The sequence below is a fragment of the Kogia breviceps genome, chromosome 1 (genome assembly GCF_026419965.1).
Source record: "Kogia breviceps isolate mKogBre1 chromosome 1, mKogBre1 haplotype 1, whole genome shotgun sequence".
Lineage (NCBI taxonomy): Eukaryota > Metazoa > Chordata > Mammalia > Artiodactyla > Physeteridae > Kogia > Kogia breviceps.
The window spans coordinates 164,062,532-164,089,911 of record NC_081310.1 but is presented as its reverse complement, the minus strand read 5'-3'; the positions used below and the strand labels follow the sequence as shown (position 1 = coordinate 164,089,911).

Below are 27,380 nucleotides of genomic sequence, written 5' to 3'. Positions count from 1 at the left end.
GTGATGCTTATTTGAAGTGAGTGGGTAGCCATGGCACAGTTTTAGGCAGGGAAGCAACATAATCCAATTTAAGAGAACATTTACTGTTTTGTGGATAACAGATGAAAGGGAGACAGAAGAAGCCAGAAGATAGGTTAGATTTTTTTGAGCTCTCCATATTCCATCTGCTTCCTGAAATGGTGGGATGGTATCCCCAAAATGTTAACAGTGCTTGTCTCAGTAGTTGAGGCAATCAGTCATTTCTCCTAATAAGTGTTAGAATAGAAGAAATCCCAACACATTTTTAAAAGGCTTTTTTTTTTCTTTTGCGGTACGCGGGCCTCTCACTGTTGTGGCCTCTCCCGTTGCGGAGCACAGGCTCCGGACGCGCAGGCTCAGCAGACAGGGCTCACGGGCCCAGCCGCTCCGCGGCCATGTGGGATCTTTACGGACCGGGGCACGAACCCGCATCCCCTGCATCGGCAGGCGGACTCTCAACCACTGCACCACCAGGGAAGCCCTAAAAGGCATTTTAGAAAGGTGTCTTGCAGGGTTCCTCCCTGACCCTCTTTTCTCCTCAAACTAACTCTCCACAGAAGATCTCATCCACTCTCATGAGCTCTCCGACCATCTATATTCCTAAACTCATATCTGCAGACTTAGCCTTTCTCCTGAGCTCCAGGCGGACCTGTGTGCAACTACCGGCTGGACATTCTCATAGGTCCCTCCAATTCAACATAACTCCTGCTAGAATCAACTCTTCTCACTCCCAGTCCTCTTCTTGTGTTCCCTTCCTTCATGAATGGCATCAGATCAAACAGCTGGGAGTCACCCTCGATCCCTTGTCTCTCTCCAGCAACCAGTCCAGGTCTGTTTGCTCACCATTGTATTCTTTGTACCACATACAATTGCTAGAACATAGGAGATTCTCCATAATATTTTTTGAAATCATTCGTTTTCTGAACAAATATTCATCAAATGCCAGTATGAACAAATGAATGTTACTGGTCACCAAGTCTTGTCAATCTTACCTCCTAAAGAGTCCTCCTCCATTCAGGTCTAATTCTTTTCCAACCTTATCACCAGCCCCTGTCCAGGCTATTTTAGTTTCTTGTCTTCTAGCTGGTCTCCATGACTCCAGATTTTTACCCCTTTAATTCTTTCTCCTTGCAAAACCCAGAGTATTTTTTCAAAAAGGCAAATCTGTTTTGTAAAGCTCTGATTTAAAACCCTTCCATGGTTCAAGGCATACTAAGGAAAAGTATGTTACTTAAAATTACAAAGGTAAGAAGCTAAAAAATAATGATAGAAATGTATAGGGCCAATGGAAGAAGGAAGTACAGAGTGTGAGGTAAATCTTATTTATCATAATATGAAGTCAGTAGACAATGTTTAAAATTAAGACACAGTGGTATAAGTCTATTGTGGAGTTATGAGTATAAACACCAGGAAAAATTAAAAAGTGGTTGCCTCTGGGGAGTGGGACTAGAGGTGGGAAAGAATAGGTTGCGGTAACTATCTTTTCATTATATATCCTTCTGTAACCATGGGCTGAAATTACTTGTATTAAAAACCAAAATCAAGCCAAAGCATAAAATGTTTCTTAGGGATCATCATTGCCCATAGAATAAAATCCCAGCACCTTAGAACCATCTTTTATAACCTTGTTACTCAAAGTGTGGTCCCTGGACCAGCAGCATGGCCATCAGCAGGGAGCTTGTTAGAAATGCAGAATCTCAGGCCCCACCCCTGAGTTACAGAATTGTAATCTGCATTTTAACGATTCGCAGATAATTCATGTATGCGCAGTCAAGTTTAAGAAGCATCAGTTTACAAGATCAAGCATGATGTAGCTAGCCCTCTTCAGCTTCAATACTCGTTGCTCCTTTAATCTAAATTTAGTGGCTACACTGGATGTGTATGTATATCAGTGGCTAGCTAAATTCCAAGCACTGTTTTAGATCCAGCTCCTCTACTCCAGGAAGCCTTACAAAACCCTCTGTAGTTCTGTTACCAATGTTCCTTAAAATCCCACATCCCTAACTGAGGATGCTTAACTTCATTCAGCAAACATTCATTGGGCGCCTGCTGAGTGCCTGGATGGACTCAGTGCCAGAGTCAGGAGAAGGCGCTGAGCTCTTTCAGGTGTCTATCCAGCATCGCCCAGCCTCACCCATTCCGGAGCCAGAGGTGTGTGCGCAGCACTCGAATGTACACACACACACACACACACAGACACACACCACACACACACACACACACACACACACACACACAGACACACACACACACACACACACACACACACACACACACACACACACACACACACACACACACACACACCCTCTGCGCGGCTTTTCTGAGTGTTACGGCGCCCTCCTCCCGCCCCCACACAGCGCGGGCGGGGACCCACCGGTTCCGCTCTGCACTAGCTGCTGTGAAAGGAGGACCCCCGGGAGCGGGATCCCGGCGTCCGGTCGCCCAACCCTGTTCAGGCTTAGGCCCGCATGGAGGGGACTGCAGAGTCCCAGACGCCTGACCTGCGAGACGTGGAGGGCAAGGTGGGCAGGAAGACCCCTGAAGGGCTGCTCCGCGGGCTGCGAGGCGAGTGGGAGCCGGGAACCTCTGGCGCCCTGCTGCTCCCGGGGGCGCCTAGCACGGGCCACAGCCTGGGGGACAAGATCATGGCGCTGAGGATGGAGCTGGTGAGTGTGGGCTACACGGGCCACGGGCACGGAGTCTCCAGCATGGGGCCGGAGGGATGGACTCGCGTCCCTAGAGTTGGGCTGGAGAGGAGGGGGTTAAAATTCCCCGCCTAAGTCCTCAGGATTCCTATCAGATCAATCCTGAAGCCCTGGGGTCCATTAATTGCATTCCCCACGAAGGGTGAGTGGAGTATTGATGGGCTCAGCGTTTGGGTTTTTTTTTTGCCAAATAATTGGGAGGGGAGAGGTGAGGATTGGGAAGCACTGACAACCTAGCACAGCACAAATCTTCCCCCTCTCCCCTCACTTTGGGGCCACCTCTGCCCCCAGCCACCATTATAGGGCAACCAGTTTTTTCTCCTCTTGCAAACTGTGCCCAGGGTTTGTTCCTCAGAGGCTCCAGTATCCACCACAAGACTCAGCACAGAAGAGATTTGGGTGAAAACTGCCTGGGCTAGGGCCACTAAAGACATCCTCTTTCCTCAACGTCCCCCCCACACCCACTTAAAATATTTGAAAGTTCGTAGAACCTTAGCAGACACAGCATAGCAGCACCTGCAGTGTTGGTCCCATCACTGCAGACTCAGTATCCTTCCTACCAACCCCCAAGTATACTGGATATTTGCATCTCATCTGCACTTCCTTGGGGAGAAGAGGAGAAAACAGGCACCCAACCCCTTCCCTGTTGCTGCTGGTCTAGATTCAGAGCCAAAAGGGCAGCTGGGGCCTCCCAGGCTCCCTAGGGCCCTGGTTCTGTTGAAGGGGGTGATTTACACCTGCCACCACTTTGCGGCCAATTCTAGGGAACTGAGGAACTGCCAGCCGCTTTCTGGCCCAGAACCAGGAGCCCACAGTGAGTGTGTCAGCTAACAGGTCTTCCTGGAGCCCCACTGTGCCCCGCTCTGTGCCAGGCTGAGGGGTGTGTGTGTGTGTGTGTGTGTGTGTGTGTGTGTGTATGGAGGGGGTGCCTTTGGGAGGGAGGTCATGGGCGCTACCTGACAGCCTGAGAGGCTGGGAGGAGAGATTTGTGGGCAAAGCAATCAGGAAAGGCTCCCTGGGGGAAGGATTTGAATGCCATATGTGCACTTGGCCTTGAAGTTTGGAAGCTATTGCCAAATTCTCCAGAGTAGGGCTGTAACTGTGCCCACCTAAGGGAGGGGTCTGGCTTTGCCTCACTGTACAAGCTTTAGCTCAGGGCCCAGAAAGAGCTAATTTAGAATGTCTTGCTTTGGAAACTAACTTTCACCAAGTGCATGTGCCAGGTATCATGCTGAACATTTTACAAGATATTCTCTTAGTCCTCACAGAGATTTATTAGGTAGGTGATATTTTATAGATGAAGAAACTGAGGCACAGAGAGGTTAAGTAACTGCCCAAGTCATACAGAAAGGAAAAAGCAGAGCCAGGCTTTGAACCCAGGTGATTTGCCTACACTTTACATCTTCACCATTGAGACCTGCTTTGTGCCAGATGCATTAAATGCCTTTCATGTCATTGGAATGAGAAAAGCAGTCATTATTTTCCCATTTCACAGAGCAAACATGCTTGCAGGTGTTAAGGGGCTTGCCTGAGCTCATACTGGGAGGAGCCATGCCTCATCTCTCTGGCTCTAACTCTTTTCTGTCTTTGGTGGAGATTACCTGTTCGTAAACTTTAAGGGGTACATTTTACTTTTGATTGGGTCTCTCTGCATTCCTGATGTAGCCTGGCTTGGGGCCCAAGGCTGACCACGAAGAACTCAAGGGAAGGAGCCTTCTGGGGTCCAGAAGAGGGAGAGGCTCCCTATGTGCCCCACGGATTCCTACTCCATTCCTTTCTCCCTCCTCGGTAGAGGTATCTTAGGTTTCTTTATGCACTCTGCCCTACACGCTGGGTGGCACCCAGGGGGACAAGGGTGGGGCAGGGGGGTTTCACCTGGAGCTGCTCGTGGCAGAACTAGTCCAAGCCCTCTAAGTACTGTCCTTCAACTGTCCCTCACTCAGCTTTCCTGCAGGGAGGGGGCAGGCCTGCCCTTGAGGCCAAGGTCATCACTGCCTCTAGGCCTCTCCCTCCCCTACTCAAAAGTTGACTGAACCAGACTCTGGGATTTGTGGGAAGGGGAAACAATGGCAACTTCCCCTATTTAATCCTCCCACCCGGAGAACTGTTGCTATGACAACCCACCCCCACAGAGCAGTTTGAGAAAAAGCTTTAGGCCAGGAGAGAGAAGGCATGGGTTCAAGTCCTGGCTCTGCTCCTGAATCATTTTGTGATTGATCTTGAGCAGAGCCCTGACTCTCTTGGCCTCAGTTTTTCTACCTCCTGGGGGAGGGGGCGAGGGGAGAGAGGGATAACAATAGTCTGGGAATCTCATTCTAAAACCAGGGAGCTAGGACTGAGATCTGTAGGCTTTTATCCCAGGGCTTGATTGAGACTGAGCCATGAGTGAGCCATACTTGTGATCTTAGGGCTGGTCAGAGGGTTTGATGTGTACATGTTAAGGGGAAGAATGGGGAACCTGAATCCCCCTGGGAAGAGAATTGGGTTGGAGTGGCCTCTGAGGCTGCATCTCTCCTGAGCTGTTTATCCCCTTTCTGTTTCCAAAGAGATGGTGTGAAATGACTGTTTCTTTTTCTGGCAAGAAAGCCTTGCTTTCTTCTATTCTGGGCAGTGATGCTGTCACAGTCAGGGAATCCCACTGTCACAGGACTATAGAATCTGGTCCTTAGATTCACTTGCCGCCAACATGATAAAACCCAGCCCCCTGAGCCCTGGGACGAGCAGAGGGACCAAGGATAGTAAAGGCAAGAGAATCATAGAACTGAATCTGACCTACCCAATCCTAGGCTAAGAACCATAAACTAACTGGGCAGGACCTGCTGCTCTCAGGGAGCTCATAGCCCGGGTTAGGGAAGAGAGAGACAGACTAGCCACTCTGGCACAGGTGCTGTTGGAACTCAGGGAGGACTTCCTGGAAGAGTCTTCATTATAGAGTGACATGGTCAGATTTGTGCTCTGGAAAGGCACAACTGAACTGGAGAAGACAAGCTGTTTCTTCTGGTTAGAATGACTCTCCATGGCTTTGTCTGGCTAAGTCCCACTTGACTGTCAAGTCTCAGCTCATGTCCTTTATTCTAGGAAGCATTTCCTTACTCCTCTGGTTATGGTCCTCTAGGTACCCACAGCTCTCTGTGCAGCATTTGCATCCCCTGGTATTTTCTGCACTGAATTTTAAGTGCTTGTGTCATTGTCTTATCTTAACCCACTAGACTATGAAATCTCTGAGGGCAAGAAATGGTGTCTTTTCTTGCTTTATCTACACAATGCCATGCCTATAAGAAACACTCAATAAATATTGTTCCATGACTGAATGGCTTAATTACACCTTAAGGAAGTGTAGGGAAGACTTCCTAGAGGAGGTGGCATTTGAGTTGTGCCTTGAATAAAGTCAGTGGGAATTCCAGTTCAAAATGGCACATTAAACACATGCATTTACCTCCATTCCTCCCTGAAACTCCACTAAAAGCCAGTAGAAAGATTATTTTTAAAGCCATGAAGCCATTATGACAAGAACAGGAGAGAATATGATAGGAACAAAATTTTGGAAGCTGAAAGCAGAAGGAAGAGTAGTAACTAACTTAGTAGACTTGAAAAAAGCTGAATTCCAAGCCAGCAATGAGGAAAGTTGAAAAGCAACCCATTTTGCACCTCAAAGGTCTCAGGAGTTGGTCTCAGATATTTCTAGATCTGAGGGTGCAAATAGAGCTGAACACAAAAGGGGTGATGAATGTCTGTTTAAGAGTCATACCCGGGGGCTTCCCTGGTGGTGGTGCAGTGGTTGGGAATCTGCCTGCCAATGCAGGGGACATGGGTTCAAGCCCTGGTCCAGGAAGGTCCCATGTGCTGCAGAGCAACTAAGCCTGTGTGCCACAACTACTGAGCCTGTGCTCTAGGGCCTGCGAGCTACAACTACTGAGCCCGTGCGCCTAGAGCCTGTGCTCCACAACAAGAGAAGCCACCGCAATGAGAAGCCCACACACCACAACGAAGAGTAGCCCCCACTCACCGCAACCCAAGAAAGCCTGCGTGCAGCAACGAAGACCTAACACAGCCAAAAATAAATAAATTTTAAAAAAATACTGGTTTTCATTTGTATTAGTGATATAAAATTGGGGAAAAATAGTCATACTCAGGGGACTTCCCTGGTGGTCCAGTGGTAAAGAATTTGCCTTATAATGCAGGGGACATAGGTTCAATCCCTGCTCAGGGAACTAAGATCTCACATGCCACGGGGCAGCTAAGCCCGCGCACCACGACTACTGAGCTCGCGCACCTCACGAGAGAGCCCACATGCTGCAAACTACAGAGCCCACGCACTCTGGAGCCCACACACCACAACTAGAGAGAGAAAACCCACGTGCCACAACTAAAGATAAGCCTGCACGCCACAACGAAGAGCCCGCGTGCTGCAACTAAAGACCTGATGCAGCCAAAAATAAATTAAACAAATAAAAAATCTTTTAAAAAAAGAAAATATTTTTTTTTAAAAAAGGGACTTCTCTGGTGGCGGAGTGGTTAAGAATCCACCTGTCAATGCAGGGGACACAGGTTTGATCTCTGATCTGGGAAGATCGGACATGCTGCAGAGCAGCTAAGGCCGTGTGCCACAGCTATGGAACCTGCGCTCTAGAGCCCGTGAGCCACAACTGCTGAAGCCTACATGCCTAGAGACCATGCTCTGCAACGAGAAGCCACCACAATGAGAAGCCTGTGCACTGCAACGAAGAGTAGCCTTCACTAACTGCAACTAGAGAAAGCCTACGTGCAGCAATGAAGACCCAACACAGCCAAAAATAAATAAATAAATTTTTTTTTTTTTTAAAAAAGCATCATACTTGGGACTTCCCTGGTGTTCCAGTGGTTAAGAATCCATCTTGCAATGCAGAGGATGCCGGTTCAATCCCTGATCGGGGAACTAAGATCCCACATGCCGCGGGGCAACTAAGCCCACGCACCACAACTAGAGAGCCTATGTGCTATGGAGCCTGCGTGCCACAGCTAGAGAGAAACCCACACACTGCAACGAAGGGCCTACGCAGCAATGAAAGATCCTGGCGTGCCACATCTAACACCCGACGCAGCCAAAAACTAAATAAATAAAATACTAAAAAAAAAAAAAAGAATCATACTCTAAGAATCCCTCCCCAACTGGGCAACCAAGTGCCCACAACTCCTTTATCATTGCAGAAGACTGGAAATGTAAGTTTTGGAAAGAACAGAACAGAAGGAAGGGAGGAAGGGGAAGGGAAGAAGACTGGAAGGAAGAGAGGGAAGGAGGGAAGGAAGGAGGAAAGAGGAAAGGAAGGGGGGCGAAAACAAAGCAGGAGAAGCATTTTTAGTATGAAAAATTTTGTTTCATACATTTAGTTTGGTCATGGACTACATGGTTTCACTGTTAATAAATTTGTCCCCAGCACGAAATAATTGAAGATGATCTCTTTTATCCTGTGTCATTAATAGTCTGTGCAGTCTGTGGTACTTCAGTTATTTATGTCCACATGTCCTTACTGAAACTGTAAGCTTCTGTTAAGCAGGGAGAGTTTCTCCATTATCTTTGTAATTATTAGAAAATCCAGGTACCCAATAATCATTTGTTTAATTGAAGTCAACAAATATTCTTCCAAATGTTGTGATGTTCTTCCAAAAACACAAATAATTTCAGGTACAAAATTTCCTATGCTTATGCCATAATAGATAAGTTAACCATAGTAATATGTAAAGCCAAATAGCTACCATTTATTGATTAGTGAATACTTGTCAGGCAGTATGCTATGCCTGTTAATGCTCCTTCTATTTCTGAAAATAAACCTTTAAATTAGATAGTATCCTCTTTTTACAATGAAGAAATGATGGTTTAAAGGGAAAAAAATATTCCAATTTCATATGACTCATTAATGGCAAAACTGGAACTTGAATCCAGGTCTGTTTAATTCCAGTGCCTATATTTTTCTCAGTGTACAAATACTTCGTCTGATTTCTGGCTTATCATTGTAGGTGTGACTAAAGCAGTTATTTTGTGAATAATTCAATAAACATTTATCAAGTAATATATATTTTAAAAATAATAGAACCAAAGGTCTCCAGGTTGGGAGACACCAAGCAAAGTTTGAGAGAAAGAGGGATTAAATTAAAATATACTAAATGCTATGTAATACCCCTCCCAGCCTTTCCCTTACTTGGCTCCCAGAACATTGGCAGCTTTGCTTACATTATACTCTCTAGATGGGTATAATATAGTGAATGTGATGAACTCAAGGAAAAAAAAAAACACACACGCAAGGTACTACCTACAGGCCTTACCCAATCAAACATCCTAGCAAAATAACCCTTAGTGAGGTTCAGAGCTGGCAAGCCTCAGGCACAGAGAGTTTCCAATCAGCTTTTTAGAGACCACTCTGAAGTATGAGCAGCAGCTAAAGATTGTAAGACATCTGATGAAGCCCTTTAACTATATAGACCTATACAAACAGAAAAAAGATACTTGAATAAAATGGAGATAATTCAGGGAGATAAGAACTTAAACAATCATTAATTATATCCTTAAAGAGATGAGATAATAGTGCAGCCATGAACAAAAACAGGATGTTATTTAAAAAACATTCAGAGAACTAGAAACAACTCTTGGAAATAAAAACATGATAGGAAAAAAAAATGAAAAACTCAATAGAAGGGTTGATAATGTTGAAATATTTCACAAACTAGAATACATATAGGGAGAGATGGAAGAGAAAAAAAATAGAGGATCCTTTCAGGGTGCCCTCTATCCAAATAATGGTATTTCCAGAAAGAACAAAAAAAACATATATTGGAGGAGAAATAATCATCAATGAAATAATTAAAGAAAATCTCCAGAACTGAAGTTCTGAGTTTACAGATTAAAAGAGCCCAACAAGGGCTTCCCTGGTGGCGCAGTGGTTGAGAATCCGCCTGCCGATGCAGGGGACATGGGTTCGTGCCCCGGTCCGGGAAGATCCCACATACCGCGGAGCAGCTGGGTCCGTGAGCCATGGCCGCTGAGCCTGTGCATCCGGAGCCTGTGCTCCGCAACGGGAGAGGCCACAGCAGTGAGAGGCCCACGTACCACAAAAAAAAAAAAAAAAAAAAAAAGAGCCCAACAAGTGACAGATTCAGTGGATGAAAACAGAATCACACCATGGCAAATTACTGTGATAATTTAGAAAACTGGGCACCAAGAGAAGATCCTAAGAACTAGAAAGAGTGGGAAGGTGGTCACATACAAAGAATAAGAAATCAGAATGGCATCAGACTTTTTAAGTGTAACACTGAAAATTAGAAGACAATGGAACAATGCTGTAAATTCTGAAGAAAAAGTATTTTCAACCTAGATTTCTATACTCAGCAGTGTGAGGAGCAAATAACATTTTAAAGCATGTGAAGCTTCAACAAATATACCTCCTATGCAGACTTTATCAGGAAGCTACTGGAGGAAAAGCACCACACACATGAAGGAGTAATCAATAAAGAAGATCTGGGATCCAGGAAACAGGGATCCAACTCAGGAGACAGGCAAAGTTGAATCCCCAAAGTGATAGTGAAGGGAGATCTCTGGAGGACAGTTGTGCAGCAGGGACAGATTGGATCAGATCAGAAGGCTCCTAAAGAGCTGCCTCTAATAAGATGGAATAGGTAGAACATATGTTGTGTTGAAAAGCCTTGAGAGGGAAATTCAGACAACTGGGAGAGAGTTTAGGGATGACTTAATGATAATGATATACCAAACTAAACAAAATAGTAGCAGTAGTAATAATAATTATTATTATTATCTAAAAAGGAAAACTTAAAGTTGTAAGAAAGGAAAAGTAACCATAGTAAACCACATGGCTTAGCTGTGAATAGCATTTCCAAATCCTAATAAGGTAAATGCTGAATAATTAATTTTATTGCATATATTGGGCATATGGAGAGATGGGAAGGGTATGAGATGGCAGAGGAGTAGGGAGTAAGATGAAAGAGTTAAATCCTTAAACTTCTATTGTGTGTGAAGTCAATAGAAAATACCTAAAACTTAAAAATCAGTAAGTGGGGCTTCCCTGGTGGCACAGTGGTTGAGAATCCGCCTGCTGATGCAGGGGACACGGGTTCGTGCCCCTATCTGGGGAGATCCCACATGTCGCGGAGCGGCTGGGCCCGTGAGCCATGGCCACTGAGCCTGTGTGTCTGGAGCCTGTGTGTCCGGAGCCTGTGCTCCGCAACGGGAGAGGCCACAACAGTGAGAGGCCCACGTACCACAAAAAAAAAAAAAAAAAAAAAAATCAGTAAATAGTTATTTGGGAATTAGAAGGTAAGTACCAAAATAAACAGCTAAACAAGTGATAGTAGCTCTCTTTGGAAAGTGGGATTTAGGACTAAGATGGGGGAACTGTTACTTTTCATAATAAATCTTTGAGAACTGTTTGCTTCTTTAATCTATGTACATCTATTACTTTTATTAAAAGTAAAGCTAGAGAATTCCCTGGTGGCACAATGGATAGGACTCCACACTCCCAATGCAGGAGGCCCAGGTTTGATCCCTGGTCAGGGAGCTAGATCCCACATGCATGGCACAACTAAGAGTTTGCATGCCACAACTAAGGAGCCTGAATGCTGCAGCTAAGGAGCTGGCAAGCCGCAACTAAGAAGCCAGTGAGCCATAACTAAGGAGCCTGCATGCTACAACTAAGGAGCAAGCAAGCCACAACTAAGGAGCCCATGAGCCACAACTAAGGAACCTGCCTGCTGCAACTAAGACCTGGTGCAACCAAATATTAAAAAAAAAAAAAAAGTAAACCTAGGACTTCCCTGGCGGTCCAATGGTTGACACTCTATGCTTCCACTACGGAGGCTGCAGGTTTGGTCTCTGGTCGAGGAGCTGGGATCCCACATGCTGCACAGTGCGCCCCCCCAAAAAAAGTAAAGCTAAATAAAATGAAATTTTAAAAGTTGTGTGTGGCAGGACCTGGGGTTCCCACAGAAATATGCTAGAGGTGAAGTTAGAGGGATGGGCAAGAGCTGTATTATGACAGGCTTTTGAATACCTGCTGCTAAAGTGCTTAGATTTTATTCTCTAAGAGCAGTGCAAAGCCTGAAAAGGTTCTTGAGCAAGGGAGGGACAAGTTCACACTTGTGCTTGGGGAAGATAACTCAGTGCATCTGAGCTAGAAGGGACCCTAGAGATTACCCAGTAAGTCAAACTTACTCCCAGTGCAGACAAGGAGACTGGTGTATAGTAGAGGGAAGCCCCGAATCCCCAGCCAGTGAGATTCTGACCCTTTGAAGCTCTAGCCAACCCTTCCCTCCCACAGCAGCTTCTACCAACATCCTGAAGGATTACCAGGTTAGCGCCTTCTTTACCCCCCCCCCCCCAGCTCCTGCCTCATTTTGGCCCAGTCTACTTCCCAATTAACACTTGGCCGCCTATCAGGCTACTCTTTGGATGACTGCTTCTAAGTCTTACTGGTGAATCTGGACTACTTCAATAGTTAATACCCTATCTGTGAAGTTCAAATCTCAGTAGGATTGGATTTTAATACTTAACACTTACTGAGATTTTACTCTGTACCAGGCACAGTGCTCAGTGCCTAAAAAACAACATCACAAAATTCTCCCAGCCACCCTGTGAGTTGAGTGACCTAACCCTATTTCACAAACAAGGAAACCCAGGCTCAAAGAAGGTAAGAAAGTTGCCCAGAGTCATATAGCTAATCAGTTGTAGAGCTGAGATTTTAAACAGCAGTCTCTCTGCTTCTAAAGCCTACACTCCAAACCATTCTATTTCCATGCTTCTTGAAAGTGAAGCATAGTTGGTTGGATCACAAGGTAGAGGCCTCTAGAAACATTGGGGAAACCCGTGGCCCAGAACCTGGAACTGATTCCTTCTCCCACTCCCCTAGGCTTACCTGCGAGCCGTCGACGTGAAGATCCTACAGCAGCTGGTGACCTTGAACGAGGGCATTGAGGCAGTGCGCTGGCTGTTGGAGGAGCGGGGGACATTGACCAGCCACTGCAGCAGCCTCACCAGCAGCCAATATAGCCTGACAGGCGGGAGCCCAGGCCGTTCAAGGCGAGGCAGCTGGGACAGCCTGCCAGACACCAGCTCCACTGACCGGCTGGACAGTGTCTCCATTGGCAGCTTTCTGGACACAGTGGCCCCCAGCGAGCTGGATGAACAGGGCCCCCCCGGGGCTCCCCGTCCTGAGATGGACTGGGCAAAGGCTATACCCTGTGGGGAGAGGGCCAGGACTGAGGTGGACCTGACAGCCACCAGGCTAGGAAGCTTGAGGGCTATGTGGAAGCCCCCAGGGGAGGGGCTCCAAGGTGGACCTCCTGAGCCACCAGAGGATGAGAGTACCGAGCTGGGCTTTGAGACCCACTGGTACTGGGGCCAGTGCCAGGATGATGTGACCTTCCTGTAACAACTCTTCCACCCTTTTGTACTCCTATGGCTCTTTTTCATCACTAGGCCCTCGTCTCCCTCAAATTTATTCTCCCTCAATCTGGGATTAGGAAGAGGCTGCATTGAAATCAGTTACCATGGAAACCTGGCCTCACCATCTCTCTGGTCCCTGGGGAGGCTCTGCCTTTATCCTTCAATTTTTGGGTCCCTAGAGCTATTTTCATGGATACATTGACTCTACAGGCTTGACCTGTGGCTCCAGGTGTGATGGTATCTCTTCCCCTTTCCTCCCAACTGGGATTTGACGGTTTAGCATCCCTGCGAGATCACTGATGAAGAGATGGGGGTATAATTGCCTCACCCAACATCTAGGAGCCTTGGCTCCCCTCTTGGCCAAGATGGAGGATTGTGGAGGGACATGGACATTCAAGGCCAACCCTCCATGGATTGGCCCTCCCAGAAGCCTTTGGGGTTGGTAGAGCCACCCCTTCCTGTCTGGTGAGTGATGCCATTTCCTGCCAGGATGGATTAGCCTTTCCTCTGTACCAGTCTTTTAGTGATGATAGGTCAGTATAGGGGTGTCTGAGCCCCTGCTGCTAAGTGAGACCATATCATTTATTCTCCCTACCATTACTTCTTGTGAATGGGAACATACTACCCTCTTCGCAGGAAGGTTTCTCAGTCAGATGTTTGTACTTCTCAGAGAGGTTCTTAGTATTTAAACAGGGAGTTCTCATTTTATCCTAGGGATTCTCACTTCCTCTCTGACCACACACCTGTCTGCTGCCAGCATTCCTATATCTGTGCTTTTAGGGAGGAAACTGGCAGGAGCCTCCACCTACAGCTCTCAAAAGTCTGTTTGGCCTGCCCTGCCACAGTCCCTTGTCTTACTCTGTCCCTGGGTTGCCCCCATTCTTGTATTCTGGCTCCAAATCTGTCCGCCAGGAGGTTCAGCCTTTGTGTCTCCACACCTTCTCGGTTTCCACTTTGGGCCTCAGACCTTTTATATGCAGATGAGTCCCTCAGCCTTCTCTCTCCAAAGCTGATGGGAGCCAGAGGGAGGAGAAGCTTGGGGTGTACCAGAATCTCCGAAAGGGGGAGGTATCTTCTCAGATCCTGTGATTCCCCTGCCCCCATCCTGCCCCAGAGCTTCCACCATTTGGTTACTAGGATGCCTGCCTGAGGCCAGGACACAAGGAATCCCCTTGTCTGGGTTACAATGGGGGGTGTGGCAGAGAAAGACAGAGGCTCTTTGGTCCTAGGGCCCACATCCTGGGAGGGGGGAGAGTAGGAGGGAAAGGCTGCTTTCCTTCCTCCCTTAGAGCAAGCTTTAGACTCCCCGGACCTGCACAGGGAGCAGGGCACTGGCTCTGGGCCTGGGTCCCAGGGCCCTAGTGAATTACACCAAAGGAGAGACTCAGGGAACCTGCCAACCTGGGCCTCAGGGAGGGGACAGGCCCAGAGAGAGGGTGGGGACAAAGGCTGTGGCTGATGTCAGAGTATGAATTATTGGAGGTTAACCCTTTGAACCCCAGGTAACTGCCCCTGTGTTGGTCCCTGTCTTTCCTGGGCCCTGAAACTAGATTATTGGAAGGCAAAAAGGAGAAAAAAGGATGTCAGGTGATCCTTGCCTATTTGCTGTGCCCTCGTGAGTTGGAGGAGTCTTCCTCAAATCCTGGAATAACTCCTGCAGTTTCTCTACTTTTCATTCTATGCTGAGGAAGGGACAGAAGCCAAGTTGATTATCTCCAGTTCCCCTAAATTGCTCAAGTCTGGTTCTGCAACCCCCCACCCCAATCCTTTTGGGGCAATACATTTCCTCCTCTCCTCTCAAAGTGATTGAAATATCTAAAGAATATCCATAAGTCTCTTATTTGCTGCCCACCAGCCCTCTCCTTACCCCTCTGGGTCTTGGGGCTCCTGACCTCCCCTCAGGCTGGGAATTCAAATACCCTTTCCCAATACCCTGACTCTGTTGCTATTTTGTGGTGACTTATGGGTAATTACCTTTCTACTTAGAACTCTTGTATTCCTTTTCAAAGCTTGCTTATTCATTTAATCTACAAACTTCTGAGCTGAAGAGGTTGTCTGCCCTCTTGTGACCATTATGCACCATTGCTGGAATAGCTGGGTGAAACCTTCAGGCTCAAATATAGCCTTAAAGAAGACCAGCCCTCTCATTGCACAGACAGGTTAGAGAGACAGGCCTACAGAAGGCAAGAGACTTCACCAGTGTCACCCATGGTAAATCTGTGACACTGCTCAGGTTAAAGAACCCAGATTGCCTGCCTGCCTGCCTGCCTGCCTGTCCACCCACAATTCCATCACTTGGCCAGACTGTTTCCCCACCCTACCCTGTCACCACCCAAGCCCAAAGGATCTGAAAGCAATTTCTCCCTGTTTTAATAGGTTCTTACCCCACCCTAGAGAGGCAGCTCGGTATTTGGAGAAAGAGCCACAGGCTCTGAGGAAAGAGACCCTTGGACCAAGATTGGGTAAAGGGTGCATTAATATGGACCACAGATATAAGGAAGATCAATCTTGGACCAACTATTTTTCTGGGAAGGTAGGGCGAGTAGGACCAGACATCATGGGGGCAGAATTCAACATTCCAGACCTGGACGTGAGAAGCAGGGGATAGGGGTGGGGGATGAGAGATAAAGAAATCTAGCTGGGTCCTGCGGAGTTGGGGAGCTCCAAAAGCAGGGGATTACAGCTCAGTTGGGCTGGCGTCTGAGGGTATTGAGGGGTTGCAGAGGTGGGTGAGTGGGGCTGCCTGGGAACTCCAGGTAGCCTGGACATCCCGTCTCAATACATTAGACTCCATTTCACTACTAGAGAAGCTCAGGAACCCTGGTAAGCACACATTCTTGGTCCCTCCTAACAGCCTCTGGACTGTTTAAGGCTTAGCTCTCCTGTTAGTTTAGACCCTTCCGGGTTATGAGGAGGACCTGTTTAGGAGCTCAAAGAAGAAAAGGGTGAAAAGGGAGAGAGATGCAGAGAGACAAAAGAGAATGGGATGAAAATGGAGGCTTGAAGATATGATCAGAGGGAACATACTATCCTCCAAGTGGGCTGGGGACTTGTCAGGGCTCGGGGTAAAGGCAGATGACAGAGCTCTTGGCAGCTGCAGAAACAGTGCCTGGGAGTATAAGGGGTGGTGCTGGCTGGGATGAGTCCACCAAGGAGATGAGACCATGTGAATGGGCAAGTGTAAGAGCCTGCATTTAGGATGGGGTGGTGAACTTGAGCAACTGGACTGACTGGAAGCTCAGTGGCAGCTTAGGTGAGAAATGCTTGGATCTTGCACTGGATGCAGGCTCACTCTGTGCATGGTGCCAGGCACATACTGGATGTTCAGTGACACCTGTTGAATGAATGGAGAAATGAACGTAAACCCATGAAGAGATGTGACTTATAATTTAAAAAGTGGTTAATTAGGTAGTAATAGGTAATTTAAAGTATTATTCCATTTAATTCTTAGCAACACTGTAAACAATGCATTATTAACAGATCATAAGTGAACTATGGTAGGAACCTACGTCAGTCTGACTGCAGGGGCTTCCAGGAAGTCTTCTCTGATTCCCCACTCCCCTCTCTCACAGACCTTACGCTTCTAGGAGAACAGGTTAGGCTGCCCAGCAGCAGGGCCAGTGTACATGTTTCCTATTGCTGCTGTGACAAGCTACCACAAACTTAACGGCTTAAAACAGCACAAATGTGTTATCTTACAGTTCTGGAGGTCACAAGTCCGAAATCAATTTCATTGGGTTAAGTTAAAAGTTAAGGTGTTGGCAGGCCTCTTCTGGAGAGTCTCTTCTAGAGACTCTAGGGGGCAATCCATTTATTTGCCTTTTCTAGCTTCTGGAGGCCATTTGCATTCCTTGGCTCATGGCCCCTTCCTCCATCTTCAAAGCTAGCAGCATAGTATTTCTCCTCTCTGACCTCTGCTTCCATTCTTACATCTTTCTCTAATTCTGTCTCCTTTCAGGAGGATTACTTTGTGATTACATATCCTTGTGCTTACATTGGCCCCACTGGGATAATCCAGGATCATCTTCCCCATCTCAAGATCCCTAATTTAACCATATCTTCCAAGTCCTTTTTGCCATATAAGGTAAAATATTCTCAGATTCTGGGGATTAGGACTTGAACATCTTTGGAGGAAGGACCACTATTCAGCCTTCCACAAGCAGAGATGGAGGGTGGGCGGGAGGATGCATCCACACCCAGAAGGAGCCTCTATGCTTTGTCTAGCCTCCTTCGGTCTGGAGTGAGAGGTGGTGCCAAGGGGAGCTAGCCAGGCCCAGGCCCCATGTCTGGAGAATGGCAAGTGCCTCCTGCATCTTCACTACCAAGGAGAGCTGAGAGTGAAGGTCAGACTTGGGAGAAATTCTCAGTTTAGGGAACTTTTCAGGCCTGAGACGTCCCTGATGAACATGGTGGAGGGTTCTAATGGGCTCTGTCTTCAACACTGCCTCCTCTCCACGACCATTCTGTGCTCCCCGCCAAGGCAGAATATAATTACCAGCTAACTAGCCTGGGCTCTCTCTAGAAAGGGTAGATTAGTTGTCTCTCTTTTAAATTATTATCTTTTTATTCCTTAATAGTTAAACCATGCTCCTCAGAGCAGGGAGAACTCTCATCATCTGTTGATACTAAGTCTCTTTTTGTTTGATCTTCTTTTAATCCCTGATCCCTATTGTCATTCCTCTCCTTGACCCAGGCATACACGTTAATGTGTTCAGTATGTGTTTGGATATGTATATATCTTTGAAAATACAAATAATTATGTGCTTATGTGTTTTAATATATATAAATAGCAAGCCAGCCTTTATAATGAATTACCCCATATTACAGTAATTTAACACAATAAAGATTTATTTTTCACTTACACAGGAGCACAGGTATTCTTGGTTGTACGGCTCTCCTTCACTGCCCATTTCAGGTCCTAGGATCCTTCCATTTTCAGGTGGTGATAGCCTGATCCTGCATCATAAAGTTCCGTGTCAACTTTTCACCAAATTGTTTTACCATCTATTAATGACCATTTTATTAATTGGTTATTTCACTAGCAATTACAAAATGATGATTTCCTAATGCTATTATTTTTTCTTTTATTAGTTCTAATTTTGTACAGAAAAACATTTTCACATCCTCCAGGACCATCTGGTTACCCTGAAATAAAGTTCAGACCAGAATGGCAAGATAAATGCTTAAATCTCTTCCCTTATTTATCCCTTTCAAAGTAGTAAGTTGATGTTCTAGCAACTTGGTGTTCAATGATTTTGTTTTGTTTCACTTTCTCCTTAAATTATTGTTGTGAACTTATAGCTTTTATTTATTCAATGTCTTTTAATCATTTGTAGTTATTTTTGTTTTATATTATAAAAAATCTTGAGTGTAAACTATAGTAGAGATGATAGTATAATGAATTTCCATGCATCCATCACCCAGCTTCAGTAATTATCAACTCTGGCCAATCTTGGTTTATTTATTCCCTCAGCTACTCTCCCCCTAACCAAGATTATTTTGAAGCAAAACTAGATAAGATTCCAGTTCATTTGTAATGTTTTAGTTTGTACCTCTAAAAGATAAGGAATTTTATTACCATTATGGCACCTAAAATTAGTAATCCCTCAATATAATAAAATATAACCATTCAATTTTCTGATAAACTTTTTTTTAAAATTTAGTATCAGGATTATGCTGGCCTCTTAAAAGAAGTTAGGAAGTGTTTCCTCCTTCTTTGTCTTATGAAAGCATCTGTGTAAGATTGGTAGCATTGTTCAGTATTTGATAGAATTCATCGTGGAAATAATACGGGCTTGGAGTTTTCCTTGTGGGGGAATTTTTTGACAAATTCAATTTCTGTGATACATATAGAGCTATTCCAACTTTTAATTTCATTTTGAGTTAGTTTTGGTAAGTTGTGTTTTTCAAAGAATTTGTTTCAGTTAAGTTGTTGAATTTATTGGCATGAATTTGTTCATAATACTGCCTTGCTATTCTTTTTTTTTTTTTTTTTTGTACATGGATCATCAAAAAATATGGAACGCTTCACAAATTTGCGTGTCATCCTTGGGCAGGGGCCATGCTAATCTTCTCTGTATCGTTCCAATTTTAGTATATGTGCTGCCGAAGCGAGCACCTTGCTTTTCTTTTAAAAAGTATTCATTGTAGGGGCTTCCCTGGTGGCGCAGTGGTTGGGAGTCTGCCTGCCGATGCAGGGGGCGCGGGTTCGTGCCCCGGTCCGGGAGGATCCCGCGTGCCGCGGAGCGGCTGGGCCCGTGGGCCATGGCCCCTGAGCCTGTGCGTCCGGAGCCTGTGCTCCGCAACGGGAGAGGCCACAACGGTGAGAGGTCCGTGTACTACAAAAACCAAAAAAAAAAAAAAAAAAAAGTATTCATTGTAAAATAAAGCACAAGTGTAGAAAACACACAAAACAAATATAAGGCTTAATGAATTATTCTAAGGCAAACACTCCTATAACCACTGCCATGTTAAGAACTAGAACCCACCCAGAAGTCCCGTATCCCAATTATAATCCCCTTCCTCTGCTGATAAGCAACCATTTCCTGATTACAGTATTCACTTCTTGGTATTTTATTTTATATCTTTATCATCCAAATGGACATCCTTAGATACTATAGTCTTGTCCACTTGAAAACATTTGATGTCTTTTTTTTTTTTTTTTTTAATTTTTTTTGCGGTACGCGGGCCTCTCACTGTTGTGGCCTCTCCCGTTGCGGAGCACAGGCTCCGGACGCGCAGGCTCAGCGGCCATGGCTCATGGGCCTAGCTGCTCCGCGGCATGTGGGATCTTCCTTCCTGGACCGGGGCACGAACCCGTGTCCTCTGCATCGGCGGGCGGACTCTCAACCACAGCGCCACCAGGGAAGCCCTAATGTCTTTTTATTTTATTGGAGTGTAGTTGATTTACAATGTTGTGTTAGTTTCAGGTGTACAGCAAAGTGATTAAGTTATACATATATTTATTCTTTTTCAGATTCTTTTCTCATATAGCTGATCACAGAATACTGAGTAGAGTTCCCTGTGCTATACAGTGGGTCTTTGTTAGTTGTCTATCTTAGACAACCAACACAGTATGTATATGTTAATCCCAAGCTCCTGATTTACCCCTCCCCCACACATCTCCCCTTTGGTAACCATAAGTTTTTTTTCGATATCTGTAAGTCTGTTTTATAAATAAGTTCACTTGTGTCATTTTTTTAAAAATTAGATTCCAAATGAGTGATATCATATGATATTTGTCTTTCTCTGTCTGACCTACTACACTTAGTACATTTGATGTCTTTTTAAGTCTCTTAATTTAAAGTCCCCCCTTCATCCGTTTCTTAATTCCTTACAATTTATTTGTTGAACAACCTGGGCCATTTGAAGTGTAGAGTTTACCACAGTCTGGATTTTGCTGATTACATACTCATAATGCAGTTCTGAATGTTCCTGTGTTCTCAATATTTCCTGCAAATTGGCAGCTGGATCCAAAGGCTGAATCAGACTCAGATTTGATCACTTTGGCAAGACTCTAAGAAGCATATAAATCCAGTCTCTATGCTTACAATTTTTTCAGGTGTTGATGTTTATTACCTGTAGCCATTTATTCGTTGAGGATGCCATTAATTCTACAATTTTATTTATTCATTGAAATACTTTCATAAAGAGAAACATCCTCTTATCTACTATTTTGCTTTTTTTTTTTTTTTTTTTACTGTTTGGTTTCTGAGGGTACAGTTCACATAGGAAAGGCAGAATAAATGTTGATTCTTTTTTCACCAGTTTTGAAGATAATGAATTGAATCCCTATCATCCTCCAAAGTTGACCACTTAAAAAATACCAATATGAAAAAAATATATATCATTATGAACCTATGGATTTATATATATTTGATGGGTTTCAATCATCAATTAAAATTGTTGTCATTATCGAACTGCCAAGTGCCCCAACTTTGGCCAGTGGAGTCTCATTAAGCCGGCTCCTTGGTTCTTTTGACGTGACTCTAGTCATTTTTTTTTTTGCTGCATTGGGTCTTCTTTGCTGCGCGTGGGCTTTTGGGCTTTCTTTAGTTGTGGCGAGCAGGGGCTGCTCCTTGTTGCGGTGCATGGGCTTCTCATTGTGGTGGCTTCTCTTGTTGCGGAGCATGGGCTCCAGGCGAGCAGGCTTCAGTAGTTGCAGCACGTGGGCTCAGTAGTTGTGGCTTGTGGGCTCTAGAGCGCAGGCTCAGTAGTTGTGGCACACAGGCTTAGTTACTCCGTGGCATGTGGGATCTTCCCAGACCAGGGCTCAAACCCATGTCCCCTGAATTGGCAGGCAGATTCTTAACCACTGTGCCACCAGGGAGGTCCCGACTCTAGTAATCTTTGATAGCTTTCCTTACTGTTTGGTTTGACAAAATATTCCTGGGTCATCTTCTATACTTCTTGCCCAGACTGCAATCAACCATTTCTCTAAGAAGCCTTCAGTTTTTAAAGAAAGAAATTATATTTCAAGACCACCGCCAGGCCTTTTCAGTGAACAGAACTACAGATTCAGTGGATAGACTATATATATAGTACACACACATACACACACTAAAATAATTCAGGAGTACATAGTGATACTTTCAATTCAAATTAAAGACTCAAGAACTTTTACTTAATCTCTTCTCTGGCTCCTTTCTTCCATACTGAGAATCTTAGTTTTTAAGGACACAGGAGATGATAGAATTAGAATATTCCATAATTACTCATTTCTTTTATCTCATACACAAAGCACTCTCAGAATAACAATATTAATACTACCACCAATATGATTACTGAAAACATTAAAAAAGTATTTTGCAAATGCACTTTCATTCTCCACCTCATTAAACAACTCTGTAGTGAATATTCACTATATTGTCAAGGTATATAGTCATGATATGCTATACTCTTTTTTTCTTCTTAGCCCCTATGTAGTTTCAGTTCTACAAGTAATCTTATAATATTCACCTCCAGTCCTTAAGTCACTCTACTCATTTTGGTTGTCTGAAGTTGGTTTTCTACTAGATTCCCCAGGAAAAGCCCTTGGGAACAGTATTGTCTGAGATCTTACATGTTGATAAGTTTGTGCCCTTTAATACTTACTAAGTCTTTTGCTAGGTTCACACTTTACTTTCTCGAGTCTCTTAAATATGTTACTTCATTCATAAAGTACTTGAAAAGTCTAACGATAATCTAATCTTCCCTTCTAAGTCATGTGTTGTGTGTGTATTTTTTTAGATGCCCAAAGTATTTTTTTCTTTAGAGTTCAGTCATTTTATTAGAATGTCTTTGTGCTGGTCATTTGGGGACTATATTCTCAGCTTTGAAGGATGATCTTTGAATGTGTAGCTTCAAATTTTTCTTTATTTCAGGAAAATTTTCTTCAATAGTTTTTAGTGTTTGTTCTGTTCCCTTGTTTTTGTTTTCTTCTTCAGGGACTCTATCTCTCTATCTATCTAACTGTCTATCTATCTATATTTTAGTCTTCTTTGCCTATTTTCAGTATTGGTCATTGTCTTTCAAATCCTTTTTACCTTTCTTCATTTCTTCTTGATTTAAAATTTTTTCTTTTCCATTTTATTTATTTAAGGCATTATCTATTGTGTTTATTTGCTGTTGTGTACTTTCTAGTTTGGTCTTCATTTCTAAAATGATTTTTTTCTTTCATTTCTAATTCTTTCCTGAGACCTGTCACCTCATTTCTGAGTTTTTCTGTTTTTTTATTATATGAAACATATATTGTTATTTATCAACATTTTAAAAAGGACATGATATAGAGCAAGTATTGTTTTCCAAACTTATTTGAGCACACAGTTATACTAATATATCACAAATAAATGGTTCTATAGGAGGAATAAATGAGAGCTCATGTGCAAGAACTAGGGACAGGTATTAAAGAGAGACATATTTTCAAGAGTGTGACCATCAGTACCTTCAAGTAATCATGTCTCAAACTTGACCAGTTGATTGGAATCCCCTGGCTTAGATAATTACTGATTTTTTCTTGAGTCCAGTATAGGGAGCCCCTGAGCAGATGCCAACATATCTTAGGAATATAGTTTGGTGCTGAAAACAAGATACACATACATTTGAAAACAAATAAATATATCATCTGAATGGGATGGGGACTAAGTTTGGAAAGAATTTCTCAGGGAGACCCGATTTGTGCAGTTGGCTAGGAACAATTGGCCAAGAGGGTAGGGACATCATAGGATATATAAAATGGCCTTGGAAGCAAGGAATGGTGGGATTAAAAAATAGCATACTGGCTTGCTTAAAGTGGGGGCACCAAAGTAAAGACATTTTAAGATTGAAGGAAGATCAAATTTTAGATTTGATATGAAAGGCACTAGGACCACTGTCAATTTTTTAGTATGCTGGGTGAGGCAAGAGATTCAGGTCAAAAGATTTCAACGGGGACTTCCCTGGTGGCACAGTGGTTAAGAATCCACCTGCCAATGCAGGGCACACGGATTCGAGCCCTGGTCTGAGAAGATCCCACATGCTGTGGAGCAACTAAGCCTGTGTGCCACAACTACTGAGCCCATGAGCCGCAACTACTGAGCCCACGTGCCACAACTACTGAAGCCCACGTGCCTAGAGCCTGTGCTCCGCAACAAGAGAAGCCGCATGAGAAGCCCACGCACCACAACGAAGACCCAACGTAGCCAATAATAAATAAATAAATTTATTTTTTTTAAAAAAGATTTGAATGTTATTTGCCTGAGATAGTGCTGAGTTTTTCTCTTTTCTTTTTTTGTAATTAATTAATTAATTAATTAATTAATGGCTGAGTTGGGTCTTTGTTGCTGCGTGCGGGCTTTCTCTAGCTGTGGCAAGTGGGGTCCACTCTTTGTTGCGGTGCTCAGTCTTCTCATTGCAGTGGCTTCTCCTGATGCGGAGTATGGGCTCTAGGCACATGGGCTTCAGCAGTTGTGGTACGTGGGCTCAGCAGTTGTGGCTCGCAGGCTCTAGAGCACAGGCTTAGTAGTTGTGGTGCATGGGCTTAGTTGCTCTGCAGCATGTGGGATCTTCCTGGATCAGGGCTCAAACCGGTGTCCCCTGAATTGGCAGACAGACTCCCAACCACTGCACCACCAGGGAAGCCCTTTTAAAAACATCTTCAAAAAAAAATTTTTTTTAATTGTGTATGGGAATTCGCTGGAGGTCCAGTGGTTAGGACTCTACACTTCCACTGCCCAGGGCCCGGGTTTGATCCCTGGTCAGGGAACTAAGATCTTGCAAGCCACCTCATATGGCAAAAAAAGAAAAAAATTAAAATGCGTATGTACCTAATAAAATGAGCTTTCAAATTACATGAAGAAGAAATTGGCAGAACTAAAGGGAAGAAAACCAAGCCCACAATCATAGTTGGGAGATTTTAACACTTTTTCTCACTGATGATAGAACAAGTATTGTACTATTTCACATAAAATACAGGTATCTTGCAACAGTATAGTTCCATTTTCCCCCTCTGGCCCAATCCTTTGAGCTACTGTTGTCAGCTGTACTATACCTATATATGTCATAAACCCCAGAATATAGTTTATAATGTTTGTTTTTAATTTTTTATTATATTTTTATTTATTTTTGGCTGCGTTGGGTCTTTGTTGTGGTGCGCGGGCTTCTCATTATGGTGGCTTCTCTCGTTGCAGAGCACAGGCTCTAGGTGCGCGGGCTTCAGTAGTTGTGGCTCATGGGCTTAGATGCTCCGAGGCATGTGGGATCTTCCTGCACCAGGGCTTGAGTCCGTGTGCCCTGTGTTGGTAGGTGGATTCTTTTTTTTTTTTTTTTTTTTCCGGTACGTGGGCCTCTCACTGCTGTGGCCTCTCCCGCCACGGAGCACAGGCTCCGGATGCGCAGGCCCAGCGGCCATGGCTCACGGGCCTAGCCGCTCCACTGCACGTGGGATCCTCCCGGACCGGGGCACGAACTCGTGCCCCCTGCATCGGCAGGCAGACTCCCAACCACTGCGCCACCAGGGAAGCCTATGTTTGTTCTAGCATGTCATATGCATGTTAAAGAAATTAAGAGAAGAAAACAACACAAATTTGTTACCAAACTTAGTGGTGTAAAACAACACAAACTTATTACTTTACAGTTTTGGAGGTCAGAGGTCTGAAATGGGTCTCATTAGGCTAACATCAAGGTGCCAGAAGGGTTGCATTCTTTTCTGGAGGCTCTACTGCAGAATCTGTTTCCTTGCATTTTCCAGCTTCTAGAGGCCATCTGCTCTCTGACACTGACTCTTCTGCCTCCTTCCTCCACTTATAAGGATATCTGTGACTACATTGGGTCACATAATCCAGGATAATCTCTCCATCTCAAGGTCAGCTGATCAGCAACCTTAATTCCATCTTCAATCTTAATTCTCCTTTGTAACCTATCATATTCATAGATTCTGGAGTTTAGGTCAGGGATGTCTTTAATGGGTCATTATTCCGCCTACAATACTGACATATTTATTATTTTTGGTGATCTCCCTTCCTGTGGATTATTTGGTGTCATTTTCCTTTAGTCTGAAGAACTTTCCTTAGCATTTCTTGTAGTACAGATCTGGTGGTGATGATTTTCTGTTTTTATTGATCTGAAATTGTCTTTATTTTGCTTTTTTAAATTAAAATAAACTTTATTGAGATATAATTTGTATATAAGAAAATGAACCCATTTTAAGTTACAGTTTGATGATGAGTTTTGAAAATGTATACACTCATGTAATCATCATTACAATCAATACACAGAACATTTTCATCACCTCAAAAATTTATCTCATGACCATTTGCAGTCAGTCTCTCTACTGCCCTGGCCCCAAGCAACCATAGATCTGCTTTGTTTCAATGAAGATTAGTATTTTGTTTTAGAATTTCATGTAAGTAGGATAATACAACATGTACTTTTTTTATGTGTGGCTTTTTGTGTTCAGCATCATGTTTTTGAGGTTCATACATATTTTATGGATCAGAAGTTTGTTACTGGGACTTCCCTGGTGGCGCAGTGGTTAAGACCCCACACTCTCGATGCAGGGGGCCCAGGTTCAATCCCTGGTACAGGAACTAGATGCCACATGCATGCTGTAATTAAGAGTTTGCATGCCACAACTAAGGACCTGGCGAGCTGCAACTAAGGAGCCTGTGAGCCGCAACTAAGGAGCCTGCCTGCTGCAACTAAGACCTGATGCAGCCAAATAAAGATTTTAAAAAAAAACTTTAGAAGTTTGTTACTTGTAATTGCTTAGTATTCCACTGTATGAATATACCACAATTTGTTAATCCATTCACCTATTGATGTACATTTGTGTTGTTTTCAGTTTGGGGCTCTTATGAATTATGATTCTGTGAACATTCATGTACAGGCTATTTTGTAAACATTTGTTTCTCAAATAAAAGCTCTCTTGGATAAATATTGGAGTGGAATGGATGGGTTATGTGGTAAGTATAATTTTATAAGAAACTACCAACACTTTTCTGAAAATGCTTATACCATTTTACACTCCAACCAGCAATGTATATGAGTGCCAGTTGCTCTACATCCTCACCAACACTAACATATTGTCTTTTTAATTTCAGCTATTTTAGTAGCTATGTAATGGTATTTCGTTTGCATACATCTTCTTTACCTCTTTGAAACTTAATAACAGCTGAATTAAATTAACATCTGAGTCATCTTTGGGATTTTGTTGACTGATTTATAACATTTCCTGTTTCTTCACTTGCCCACTATTTACATTAGATACTGGACATTAAGACTGACATGTCCCAGGATTCTAGATTCTGTTATGTTCCTTTGAAGAATGGTTTTTGTTCTTGCAGGAAGCTAGCTTGGCTAGACTTCAACTCCAAATCCTCTCGCCAGCAGGCAAAAGCTGATATCCTCACCCAGTTCTTTCACCTTCTAGCTGCTGCTTTTTTTTTTTAAACTGGGCTGCCTGGTGTTAACCCTATGCATGTGTAGGTTAGCAGTCAAACAAGGATTGGGGGGGATTATTTTATGCAAATGTTGGGGATCCCCCCCTGCTAGTCTCTGCTTTCCAGGATTTCTCCTCTAACTCTGGTTGTTCTGCCAGCCCCAAACTCTAATCTCTAATACCTCAAGGCAGTAAAGCTGTGTCTTTTCCCCACCAGAGCTGCTTGTAGGTTGGGGAATGCTCTCAGCAAAATGCCACAGATTCACAAATCTCACCAGTTGCAGTTGTTTTCCAAGGTTACTTACCTCCAGTTTTGCTTACTTTTGGTCACTCT

At 44.1% G+C, this 27,380-nt stretch overlaps 1 protein-coding gene, 1 long non-coding RNA gene and 1 other non-coding gene across 5 annotated transcripts in view; 1 reads left to right on the top strand and 2 right to left on the bottom strand.

Moving 5' to 3' along the window:
• Positions 1 to 2,421: 2,421 nt before the first annotated feature.
• RAD54L (RAD54 like) overlaps positions 2,422 to 27,380 on the top strand; it is a 63,250-nt gene continuing 38,291 nt past the window's right edge. For 2 of the 3 annotated variants that reach the window (XM_067008389.1, XM_067008383.1), the window contains exon 1: positions 2,422 to 2,687. In XM_067008389.1, the coding sequence (XP_066864490.1) occupies positions 2,490 to 2,687 (198 nt within the window). In that variant the 5' untranslated portion in view covers positions 2,422 to 2,489. Of the gene's footprint in view, positions 2,688 to 12,616; positions 18,013 to 27,380 lie in introns of those variants that run through there. The other variant, XM_059043321.2, reaches the window with a different exon arrangement.
• The window catches only part of LOC136792236 (uncharacterized), a 26,233-nt gene continuing 14,358 nt past the window's right edge, over positions 15,506 to 27,380 (bottom strand). The window contains exons 2-3 of the long non-coding RNA XR_010835719.1: positions 18,015 to 18,108; positions 15,506 to 16,486 (exon numbers count right to left, since the gene is read on the bottom strand). This is a non-coding gene — a long non-coding RNA (uncharacterized lncRNA). The remainder of the gene's footprint in view (positions 16,487 to 18,014; positions 18,109 to 27,380) is intronic.
• LOC131747439 (U6 spliceosomal RNA) lies at positions 19,164 to 19,270 on the bottom strand. Its single transcript, XR_009332906.1, has one exon. It is a non-coding gene; the product is annotated as a U6 spliceosomal RNA (small nuclear RNA).